The 13,291-nt window shown below is 40.3% G+C and overlaps 1 protein-coding gene across 4 annotated transcripts in view; it reads right to left on the bottom strand.

Annotated features, from left to right (window-relative positions):
* LOC135092379 (uncharacterized) overlaps nt 1-13,291 on the bottom strand; it is an 80,305-nt gene that overhangs the window by 8,594 nt on the left and 58,420 nt on the right. For 3 of the 4 annotated variants that reach the window (XM_063990835.1, XM_063990838.1, XM_063990839.1), the window contains 3 exons: nt 2,923-3,048; nt 2,388-2,618; nt 2,025-2,190 (listed from right to left, as the gene is read on the bottom strand). In XM_063990835.1, the coding sequence (XP_063846905.1) occupies nt 2,025-2,190; nt 2,388-2,618; nt 2,923-3,048 (523 nt within the window). Of the gene's footprint in view, nt 1-201; nt 306-2,024; nt 2,191-2,387; nt 2,619-2,922; nt 3,049-13,291 lie in introns of all 4 variants that reach the window. The other variant, XM_063990836.1, reaches the window with a different exon arrangement.

Raw genomic sequence — 13,291 nt, 5'->3', positions numbered from 1 at the left:
ATATATGTGTGTGTGTGTGTGTGTGTGTGTGTGTTCGTAAAAACCAAAAGAAGATTGAGGGAACGAAGCTGACACAAAATGTAAGAACAATAGCATCAGACACGAAAATAATGAATCTGAGTATTCAAACCGTCGCAAGAAACCATGATCCGAATATATCATCTACCAAATTCATCCTCAGAGCATCGAGAGGATACTTACTCCGTGACGGCAGGCCGCAAATGAGGTATCGAACCGTACATCTGGCATGTTGTTCACGCATGCGCTGATCCCGAGTTCTGGATAGACCTCTAGGAAACCCACACCTGACATATGGGGTGCCCCCACAAAGAAAATATTTTTTTTTCATTTATTCACTTCTTACGTTGTTTCATAAAATGTCTGTTTCTTTTCAGGTTAGGATCGAGAAGCGTTTTTTTTTTTTTTTTTTTCCCGATGAGTATTATCAGTTTGGCTCAACTTTGACACTCTCAGTCTAGCAACGCTCGAAAATCATAAAATTGTATCTAGAGACGAAATCATTAGTGCACACTCAGCGAAAATATGGGAAACACTTTAGTCTTAGAAATGTCTCATCCATACCAGCAATCAAGATATTTTTCAAACAATTTCAAAGACAGTGAACTCGCTAGAACTTAGATCGTGGAAATTCTGAAAGAAAATCTGCCGGCGCTCATAATGAGCATATCATTCGAGCTACACAGCAACCTTGGTAATTATGTTACTGTTAAAAATCAGATATTGAAAAAGACTGCCATATTTTGTTAATTTGTCATCCAAATTTCATTCTTCAGCATTTCATAGTTTTCGTGTAATAAGTAATTAAGAAATTAACTTTTCATGGGGACACTGTATGAAGGTGTCAGGACGTCGTTATGACGTCACTTCCGAGAACAACATACACGAGACTGTAGAAGCCGTCATCACCAACCACGATAGCGATGATGATGAGGATTCGTTTCTTAATAGTGATGAGAAATATGCGTGCTGAGTAATATGTTTACATGATTTGCACACCTATCATGTTTGCTTTCCTTACATGTACGATACATGCCTGGGAATGACGTAGTGTTTCAGAAATTCTGACTACGATAGTAGTACGTACAGTAAACTAAACTTATGATAGGATTACAGCATAATAAAAGTTATTAATATAAATAGGAATTTTCAATAAAGAAATGAAAAAAAAAAATCTGCTTAATGTAAACATTATAAGCTTATGTTGTGCCACATGTCGCGCGGTAGAAAGCATAACTTTGGGCGGAGCGTAGAAACCTATCGTGACGTCACAATGATGGCTTGATACTTCCATGCGTCCGGCAGTTGGATAGGTCATACACGCGGTAAATTTACACAAAGTGAATCCCTTTCTTATCTGCTTTTATTACTTAGCTATGGTGATCATATCTAGCTTAACACTTGTCCATCTATCACATGCGTTCTAACCTTCCTCAAGAGGTTTTGATGGGCTACCTTGTCGAAAGCCTTACTAAAGTATATCATAACTATTCTCATCTACTTTACCATAAAAAGAAAAAAAAAAACTCAACAGGTTCATAAAAGCATAACTTCCCCCTTCATGAAGCCATGCTGTGACTCAAGCTTATCTTCAAGTAAATGATCCTTAATATTCCTCGCAATTACTGACTGCATTATTTAACCTAAAATTTAGGTAAAGCTAACAGGTCAGTAGTTCACTATTGACGTTTTATCTTCTTTCTTAAAGATGAGCTTTACATTCGTTTGCCTCCACATTACTAGCACTTTTCCTGAATCTACTGATTTTTTAAGTATTAACTGGCGGTTCACTAATAACTTATATGCATTATCTTAATACTCCATTATGAATGATACATAGCTGATGAATTTTTTAAATATTTGTAACATTATAAAAGTAAAATTTATGTAAAATGAAATAAAATTTCATTTCGTATTTTCTCCAACTGCCTTTTTCTATACAAATGAAAATTCATTGAATATTTTACATGCGTCAATATAAACATCAATGATATGTCTTGCCTCACCATTGACAAACCGCTGGAGGACCTCAGGTTGGACAGGAGCTTCAGGCTCCAGCACCACGAATGCCCGCGGCATCTCCTCAAAGTCCTCCTGACACACGCCAATCACCACAGCTTCAGCCACATGTGGGTGTTGTAGCAGCAAATCCTCCAGTTCTGACGGCTGTACCTGCAAATTATTGCTAAGAGGTTGGAATATCTCTCTCTCTCTCTCTCTCTCTCTCTCTCTCTCTCTCTCTCTCTCTCTCTCTCTCTCTCTCTCTCTCTCTCTCTCTTAAAAGAAAATTTTATGATGAAAATAACACATACATACATACATAACATATACATACATAACAATAACATACATACATATTTTTTCCTCACCTGTATATGTGACCTAGTCTTCATGAGGTCTTTAATTCTGTCAGTCAAGTAGATCAAGCCCTGGCTGTCGTAATAGCCGTAATCACCCGTGTGAACCCAACCTTCGGCATCTATCATGGAGGAGGTAGCAGCCGAGTTGTTAGCGTAGCCGATCATTGTGGTGGGGCTCCGCACACAAATTTCTCCAGGCTCATCAGCCCCCAAGAGCTGCCCGCTACTTGGGTCCACTACCTGCAGGTGTTAACTTCATTAATTCTATTCTGATATCATTTTAGTTGTTTTGAACATTTTGTAGCGGCGCCATATGACCATGACGTTGCGGCGCCTTCCCTTTTTTTCTTAAACATTCAGTCATTCAATCATTCTGATGAACAACACACACACACACACACACACACACACACACACACACACACACACACACACACACACACACACACACACACACACACACACACAGTATTCAGTAGTCATTTGACTTACTTAATTGTAAGATCTTTTCGACAATTTATTGAATATGGAAAAGACTGTATACCTTAACTTCGAAGAAGGGCATGACTTTTCCAATACAAAGGCTTTTCCAGTCCTGTGTAACAATGCAGCCGGTAGCAAAGGAGGCAAGTTCCGTCATTCCCCATAAGTTGTATACTAATGCCTCCACCTGAAGTAAAAATAAAAGTTAACAGAATGCTTATTTACTGTTGTTTATCTTCATCATATGTCTAGTACAGGATTATCATTCCCCGTCACATTCTACCCACCGATCTCCAACCTTACTTCAGTTCCAGCATCTCGGTTAAGCTGTTGCTTCGCTGATTAAACTGATAAAAAGCTAAGCGATCTGCACATTCACGTAACCCAACCCATTATAATAATCCACACGTGCAGCCCACTCATGAAGATACTCACTTCTTTATTGCTTCCGATAACAAAAATAACATTTCCTTACGTAGCAGGAAAAAAATTATTCACCAAAACATCGAACCGAAGCATCTTCTAGTTCCAGGCGTTTCTTTGTAAACACGTTCACTAAATGTCTGCAGTGTTGCCCCACAGTACATTTGTCAGTTCACTCGTACAATTCTTTGTTGTCAAATTGTTCATTCCAACAATACAGAACTGCGTTTCACCATCAAACACAGATATCAGCAAGGATATTTATCCCTACGATCCAATTTGTAAACTATGTTAATCTGCAAGACCACATACTTTAAAAACAAGTTGCCAAGTTGCATAGGGAAGGTAAGGTGTGGCATCAAGACACCATTCCAAAGCGTAGAAGCCTGTTGATCTGTGGCGATCAACTACATCTTAAGGGATGCAAGCATCCCTTAAGGTAGTGTATTCTGGAACGCGCACTTCATTGATATCCACGGTAATCCTTCCAAGAGTTAAGACGAGCGAGGGCTTGGAAAACATCATTGTGAACAACCTTATTGGGAGCCATGATATAGAAAGAGAGAAGGAAGCCCTGAATCATCCAAGGTAGAGTTTTTACCAAAGTTTTGAACGAAAACTTCAGCTTTAGAGGTAAATGAAATGCCAGTGGTGCCATTAGGTTGAAATAGTTGTGGTAGACGTTTTTGGCTATGGTCTGACCAATTTGAATTGAGCGTTTGGGCGTTGTCCTTTCTAGGGGTTCCCCGGCCTGCGACGCTGCAACACTTACACCAAGACACACTTTATGTCAGCTGCTTCCTACCTCAGAATCAAATGATGTCGTAGTATATATATATACATTGTGATGCTCTAAAAAGGCAAGTTAGTGTAATATGTTTTTTTTTTTTTTTTAACGATACTTGCATTTTTTTTCTTTTTTTGCAAACACCACAACGTTTCCTCCTAGTGTTGTCACTTTTTCATGGGTGATCGAGTGAGGTTACACGGTCAGACTGACCATGTTAATCCATAGGTCATTTCCTCTCGCGCCGCCAGCCAGGATGGAAACTACATCTCCCGCTCGTTTTCGTCACCTCCATAGCCGAGAAAAAGAGCTTATTTACTCTGTAAATAAGTATTTTTTGAAAGAAAGGGTTAATAGGGGGCCATTACTTGATCCCTCAAGAGCTGTTGCCTGAACAGCAAAAGCCACCAACGTGAGTGAGGCAACAGTTAGAAGAATTTGTTCATCTGCCAATGAAGCTCACATGACACAGAGGCTTCCAACACATCCTGTGTTCTCCTCCCTAACAAAGGGTTGTGAAGTTAACACCCTACCACAACCCTACTGAGTTCATTACATGACAACATTATTGCGGTGATTAAAAATACTCCTGTAAAATGCTATTTCATATCATTGAACTGAAGGAGGAGATGGTGGGGGGAGAAAAAGTGAGTCCGAGCGATCTTGAAAACAGCTGAGTGATGATGCCACGTATCATTTTACAGGAGTACTTCTAATTACCGCATGTAATGCTTATCGGTAAATTACATGCTTTTTAATACCATTTGTCTTGTTATAAGATACTGTAATATTCCACAGCTTTCAAAAAATAAGATTAAACCATTCGTAATTTGACCAAGTGGCACCTTCGAGGCCGCGACATCGCAACTGTCTGTCCGTCACCTCATAGCTACACCGCGAGTCCCATACATTTTCAACTCCTCTGACGAGTAAACAAACCCATAAAATGCATTTGTGTATAGAATATTTTCTACTTAGAATTACACGTTCTTTCACCTCTTTCAGTATTTGCAGAAACTCGTGTTACACCCTGTGTATACAGCGAGAATAGAGAGCAGAGAAATAGCGAGAAAAAAAAGAGAAAAGAAAGCGGGAGACTGCTAAGTCTGGCGCGTCTGTGGCCACAAAGTTGTGTAGGATAATATATATATATATATATATATATATATATATATATATATATATATATATATATATATATATATATATATATATATATATATATATATATATATATATATATATATATATATATATATATATATATATATATATATATATATATATATATATATATATATATATATATATATATATATATATATATATAATTTCCCCCACTTCTTTTCATTGCACCATATTAAAACTACTGCTCCTTGTAAACATGGAAATTAACGTATATCATGCAATATCAATTGCAACCAATCCTTTCAGGGTCATTCAGCAAGCAAGCTTATTAAAATGTTATTGTCGCATAGTGAGCGGGCCTGTGAGACGTGGAGAGAGAGAGAGAGAGAGAGAGAGAGAGAGAGAGAGAGAGAGAGAGAGAGAGAGAGAGAGAGAGAGAGAGAGAGAGGAGAGCGAGGCAGACAGTAGGCAGTAGGCATCTGCCGAAACGATAATTACGCTCCGTGAAGTCTAAAGCACTGGATCAAGGGGTGCTGTGAACTTATCATTAAACCCATCTGTGACCTCACTGAACGTTTGTTTCCCTTTATATGTCTCACAACACAAGAGGGTAGTCACAGCTTGCCCTCTAAAGACAACTCTCTCCCTTCACACAAAACTACAAGTACCTAATTAGACACGCACCCTTCACTCAAAAATCAGAATTATCATGGTGACTCCTACACCAGCCTCGGAACTGCTCCCAGATCGGACTGCTCTTCTGGTATCGCCTTTAAGTGTCTTGACACCCCCCTCAACTTTTCCTTTATTAACTTCTGCAACATTTGTGGTCTTAGATCTAATTTTCAATCTGTAGAAAACCACCTTTCCTATACTACACCTCATCTTCTTTTCCTTACTGAAACACATGTGTCTGAGGTAACCGACTGTAGCTCCTTTCCTGTTTCCTCCTACTTTCTCTATCCTCATTTTTAATCCACTCTCAAACTCAAATCTCTCTCAAACTAAATTTATCTGTGCTTTATATCTCTTACCTAACTCCTCTGATAATAAGAAATTCTTTGACTGCTTAACTTACAGAGTAGAGCACATTCCATTTTGCTGAGCTATCCTTTCTTGAAGACTTCAATGTTCACCACCAGCTTTGGCTTTCCTCTCTCTTTATTGACCATCCTGGTGAACTAGCCTTTAACTTTGCTATCCTCCACGACCTAGAGGAATTGGTGCAACACCGTACTCATATTCCTGACCGTCTTGGACATACGCCCAACATTCTTGACCTTTTCCTAACCTCTAATCCTTCTGCTTATGCTGTTACCCTATTTTCTCCATTGGGTTTTTCTGATCACAATCTCATATCTGTATCTTGTCCTATTGCTCGAATTCCTCCTCAAGATTCCTCTAAATGGAGGTGCCTCTGGTGTTTTGCCTCTGCTAATTCAGGGGACCTTAGGAGGTATTTTGCTTATTTTCCTTGGAATGACTACTGCTTCCATGTCAGAGACACATCTCTGTGTGCCGAGTGCATAACAAAGGTGATAGGGTCGGAAATGGAGGCGTACATTCCTCACTCTTTTTCTGAACTTAAACATTCCAAACTTTGGTTTAACACAGCTTGTGCTCGTGCTATACATGATAGAGAGGTGGTCCACAAAAGGTACTTGAGCCTTCCATCACCAGAATCTCGTGAACTTTATATTTCTGCCCAGAACTATGCCAAGTCTGTCCTCCAACTAGCCAAAAATTCCTTCATTAATAGAAAGTGTCAAAATCTTTCAAGATCTAACTCATCTCGTGACTTCTGGCACCAAGCCAAAAACATTTCCAGTAACTTTGCTTCTTCTTCTTTCCCTCCTTTATTTCAACTAGATTGTACCGCTGCTATCACATCTATTTATAAACCTGAACTCTTTGTTCAAACCTTTGCTAAAAGCTCTACCTTAGACGATTCAGGGCTTGTTCCTCTCTCTCCTCCACCCTCTGACTACTTCATGCTACCTATTAAAATTCTTCGCAATATTATTTTCCATGCCCTCGCTGGCCTAAATCCTCGGAAGGCGTATGGACCTGATGGGGTCCCTCACATTATTCTCTGAAACTGTGCCTCCGTGCTTGCACCTTGCCTACTCAAACTCTTTCAACTCTGTCAGTCAACATTTACCTTCTTGTTGGAAGTCTGCCTACATTCAGGCTGTTCCTAAAACTAATCCCTCAAACTACCGTGCTATTGCTTTAATTTTCTGCCTATCTAACGTTTTTTAATCTATCCTCAACAGGAAGATTTTTAAATATCTATTACTTCATAACCTTCTATCTGATCATCAGTATGCGTTCCATCAAGGCCGCTCTACTGGTGATCTGGCTTTCTTTATTGAATCTTGTTCATCCTCTTTTAGAGATTTTGGTGAAACTTGCCGTTGCCTTAGACATCAAAAACTTTTGATAGAATCTGGCACAAAGCTTTGATTTCCAAACTACCCTCCTACGGCTTCTATCTATCCTTCTCTCCGAAACTTCATCTCAAATTTCCTTTCTGACCGTTCTGTTGCTGTTAGCTGTGGTAGATGGTCACTGTTCTCCTAAATCTATTAACAGTGATGTTCCTCAGGCTTCTGTTCTGTCATCCACTCTCTTCCTATCATTCATCAATGATCTAAACCAGACTTCTTGTCCTATCGACTCCTGCGCTGATGATACCATCCTGCACTTCACATCTTTTCCTAGACGTTCAACCCTTCAGGAAGTAAACAGTTCATGCAAGGAAGCTACAGAACGCCTAAGTTCTGATCTCTTTAAAATTTTTGATTGGGTAGAGCAAACTTGGTATTGTTCAATGCCTCAAAAACTGAATTCCTCCATCAATTCAACACAATCTTCCAGACAATTATCCCCTCTTCTTCAACTTCACTCAACTGTCCCTCTTTTCTACATTGAACATCCTCGGTCTGTCCTTTTCTTATAATCTAAACTGGAAACTTCACATTTCATCTCTAGCTAAAACAGCTTCCATTAAGTTAGGAAGTTCTGAGACGTCTCCTCCAGTTTTTCTCATCCCCCAAGCTCCTAACTCTGTACAAGAGCCTTATCCGTGTATGTATGGAGTATGCTTCACATGTCTGGGGGGTTCCATTCATACCGCTCTTTTAGACAGGGTGGAATCTAAAGCTTTTCGTCTCATCAACTGCTCTTCTCCAACTGACTGTCTTCAGCCTCTTTCTCATCACCGCAATATTATATCTCTTAATATCTTCTACTGTTACTTTCATGCTAACTGCTCTTCTGATTTTGCTAATTGCATGCCTCCTCACCTCCCACGGCCTCGCTGCACAAGACTTTCTTCTTTCTCTCACCCTTATTCTGTCCATCTCTCTAATGCAAGAGTTAACCGGTGTTCTCAGTCATTCGTCTCTTTCTTTGGTAAACTCTGGAACGCCCTGCCTGCTTCTGTATTTTCACCTTCTTATGACTTAAACTCTTTCAATTTCAAGTCAATTATCATTCAGTTTTCTACTACCGCTTCGGACCCTATTCGGGGACCGACATCTAAGTTTTTTTTTTTTTTTTTTTTTTGATGCCCTTGGCCGGTGTACCTCCTACATAATAAAAAAAACAAACATTAGTATTAGTTAATACTAATGAGTTAATACTAATACGTTAATGAGGAGTCAGTCACATGCGATGTCACTGCAAAGGGCGGAGCTAGCCTTCCCAGGACGGAATCAAGTACTTTTAGAAGTAATACGGCCGATGTGGCAGTATGAAATGTCCGTGACTGAACATCCTTTTAGACATCCTCACTGCATCCCGCTCGTGGAGCGGGATGCAGTGAGGGTGTCTAAAAGCGTCCGAATGGAAAGTTGTATGTAAGCGGCCGATGTTGTTCGGTATGATGAACGTTCATGATGTTTTGAATCACTCAGCACGATGTCTTGTATGAATTTCAATTTTATAGTTACACGTTATCCTAATACTCAAAAATTTATGTTAACGCTAATAATATTGTATCACAAATATTATTATGTTACTGAGTACCATTATTATGATCACTGAGTACCAGAAATATTTAGATACTATTAAGGAAATATTAAAAGATTGCGGCTGACGTTCGTCATCGTTCGGTTGTAGCTAATTATCATTTCCTTTTTTCACTTCTTAAATATTACCATTGTATCGATTTCAAACAGTTTTTAAGACACCTTTCCTATTCATGAGGGTATAAACCTAACCGAACCTAGTTCTAACTTAACCTAGTCTATTGTTACAAAGTTATTTATCTATTATTATTACTGTAACGATTTCAAACAATTTTTAAGACTCATTTTTCCTATTCATGAGAGTCTAAACCTAGCCCAACCTAATCCTAACCTAACTTAACCTAGCCTAAACCAGTTAAGCGTGTTCAAGAGTCGGACGCCGGCCAGGTGTAAATGGGTGATGCAACGCACGTCTGGCAATCAACACGGGATTCGGACACCCCGGACATTTTATTCTGCCACATCAGGCTGGCTGACGCGTCTGTTTTTGTGTGCGGCGCATGGTTGCCAGTTCTGTCCTTTTTTGAGATCCGGCTGTCCTCGAGTTTTCACACACACACACACACACACACACACACACAGATTATTTAGATAATTTAGATTATTTAATATGAAATAAACATTTCAGTATTAAACCATACATGATCTGCGTAGAGTATGTGTAAATGGCCCAAAACAAGATACGTGCGTTTAAAATTCGTCCTTCGGGTACCAGCCAGATACGTCAGCAGGCCCTCGCGTATCACTTTAGCGGCGAAGCTCAGGCAGTGTCGAGATTCTTCCTTGTCTGGCCATCGGATCCTGATGCGAAAGAATTCTCCAAACAAGAGTGTGTGATTTTGTGTAATCTTCATATATTGACCACTAACGTTAACGATGGAAATAAAGAAGCCCCACCGCCAACCGCATCTCAGTGAACTGTACGCCACATCAAGTAACTTGGTGCATTTTGGCTATCTGTCATTGTTTGATCATTGGGTCTTGATGCGGGAAATATCTTCAGACGTGTGTCGTTTCCGTTTATTAAACACAAACCTTGGCGATGAAAGTGCAAAGCGCGCGTCAAAAAAAAAAAATAAATAAATAAATAAAAATAAATAAATAAATAAATGAGTAAATAAATAAATAAATAAATTAATTAATAAAATGAAAAAAAATAATAATAAAAAAAAAAAAAAATAATAATAATAATAAAACTGCAACAAGCTTTTTGTGCATGAATCGGCTACTGCAGACCCAGTGTTCTCAATTTTGTTTTTGTTTTTCTTATTCCTTCCTTGTGCCATATGAATCTAGTAGTCTGATACATCCCTCTATTTTAATTATTTGCTTATCCTTTTCTTATATCATATGTGACCCACTGTGCTTCCTTCTTTTCCTTTTTGTCTTTAGATAGATCGTCGTTCCTTCTATCGTTTCCTTTCTTTAAAGATATTTATTTTTCTGTACATCAACATTATATTTATATTTATGTTTGGGTGCCAAGTATTTTTCCAAGAAAGAACAGTTTTCACTGCTTTCTTAGGTATTATACTTGTTGGCCAGAGTTTGATGCAATTAGCGATTTTCTCAAATCAAACAACATTAACATTGGTTTGGTTGGGATTGGATGGTGTGGATATGTAATGTATCATGTTTCATACTGTACCTCCATTTACTGTACGCTTGGCACCCCTGTAATCCTCAGTCTGGCTGGTGCTTCCGAGGTAGCCACTCGCTCAGGGTCTGCCATGGCATTATTCGTTTGTTCCTGGCCTTAATATAGAAATCACAGTCTGTACGTGTTTCTATAAAGAATCTGCAACTTCCTGGCTGTCCTGTCCCGACAGCTACTCCACATAACATGGCACAGTGAGTATTATGAGCCAAGGAACTTCTACTGACGCCGGCACCCATGGCATCCCACCACTGCCAGCAGGATTCCACTGCCTCTTCACGCCCTTCTCCGGGATCCACAGTGCGGCAGTGACTTTTGTGACTGTGTGCAGTGCCTAGTATTATGTGTGCAGTGTTTTGCGTACTCGTGTCTCTTCACACCGCTACCAGGAGACGTTTCACCCTAGGCGGGAAACAAGAGTTCAACGTGTTACATCTCCCATGTTTAGCACGATTTTTTTTTTTTTCTCGCTGGTATATACCCTCCGCCGGTGTTCTCCTCCGCCTACGTACCGATGGTGGTCCCCAATTCGCCAGCGCCGACCTCCAGAATTTCATGGAGCGCTGGGGTGACCACCACGTAGTGAACTCGCCGCACTATCCCCAGTCTAACGGCCACGCTGAGGCGGGTGTCAAGTCAGTGAAGCACCTTATCCTGAAGACAGCCCCCTCCGGCAACATCGACACAGAAGAGTTCGCCAGAGGTCTCCTGGAGCTACGCAACGCTCCCAACTTCACAGGATGATCCCCTGCGCAACACATGTATGGCCGCCCACTTCGCTCCTGCGTCCCTGCCCACCCGGAATCCTCCGCGGACTGGCAGGCTAAGACGGGAGATCTGCAACCGTCGCCCTGCCGCCCGAGCTGCCCAGGTGCAGGCTTTCTATGACCAACACGCCCGAATCCTCCCTAAGCCAAGCATTGGGGACACAGTCCGTATCCTGGACCCGACGTTTCTCCGCAGGGACAAGGTTGGCGTGGTCATGAGCCGCAGCAGGAACAGAGACTACGAGGTACGTCTCCCTAGCGGACGCGTCTGGCGACGCAACCGCCGTTTCCTGCGACCAGTGATACCCAGCAGTGACGACCCCTTCCCCACATCCCTGTGATCCCTTGCTTGGACGAGAAAAATATGTCCGGTTCAGTTACTCCCCCAGTTATTCAACGTCGTTCCCAGGGGCTCAGAGAAAAGAGTTCCGCTTGAGGCAGTGCTACAAGAGTGGAGGGAGGTGTTGATATGTAAAGTGCCGTACCATCTTTCATATTGTATCTCCATTTATTGTACCCTTGGCAACCCTGTAATCCTCAGTCTGGCTGGTGCTTCCGAGATAGCCATGCGCTCAGGGTCTGTCACAGTATTATTCGTTTGTTCCTGGCCTTATTATAGAAACCACAATCTGTACGTGTTTCTATAAAGAACCTACAACTTCCTGGCTGTCCTGTTCCAAAAGCTACCCCACATAACAGATAGTGCAAATAATCTAGCTGGTGAGCACAATTCAAATATATCAATCGAGATATCAAATCCATTAAATGCACGTCACAGTCTGGCCTTGTGTGTTGAAAAGTGTTTAACTCTTGGCCATATAACCAGAGCTACGTGATAACTTAAATATCACACTGGTTCAGTGTAAGGTTTTTGCAGAGAAGATTACAAGAACATCTATGCAACTATAAAAAATAGTAACAAATCATGAGCAGTTTGTCAACCCAGGTAAAACACATGGGCTTTTAAGAGAAAAATGCATTTAACAGATTTTAATTGTATGGGAAAAATTAAGGCATATTTTTCCTCAGTGGTTGACAAAACTATACTACCAGACTACTGAAAAAAAATGCTTCTTGATAAAAGTAACAGATTTTACCAAACTTTTTTTTGCTTACCCTATCTTCTAAATTTTGAAATTCTTAATGCTGCTTTTCACGCTTCACATCCAAATCCCACAAAATTATTTGCAGAACTGAAGGAAATACGGAAATTTTTGCTCCAAAAAGTTTACAGAGATTACCGCCAGCGGCAGCTGCCCCAGGTTACTCAGCAATGAGAAACTTGGAGACAAATTTGAGTATGATCTGAAATCTAGCACCATCAATTCTGAAAGGAGAGTAGCAATTAAACAGAGCTGTTGTGACCTCTTGCATGAGGCCATAAACCAGATTGATTAAAGGATTGACCAAACGACAATGAAAATAAACTATGTAAAGTATCTCATACCTGGAAAAAATGTCAGATAAAACCAAAATTTTATGATCTTCCACTAGTAAGATTAGCAAGAGAAGGGCTCTAGCCTGTATATAGACCTTAGCAGGGCTGCTGCTGGCGCCCCTATATGTTGTCATATTCATTATTTTGCAGCAAGTTCTGGGACAAAATTCTATTGATTTAATAGATGATATAGTCT

This window comes from Scylla paramamosain, chromosome 40 (genome assembly GCF_035594125.1).
Source record: "Scylla paramamosain isolate STU-SP2022 chromosome 40, ASM3559412v1, whole genome shotgun sequence".
NCBI classification, from domain to species: Eukaryota; Metazoa; Arthropoda; class Malacostraca; order Decapoda; family Portunidae; genus Scylla; species Scylla paramamosain.
The sequence above is the reverse complement of the archived record's forward strand: the minus strand, read 5'-3'. Positions and strand labels throughout refer to the sequence as shown.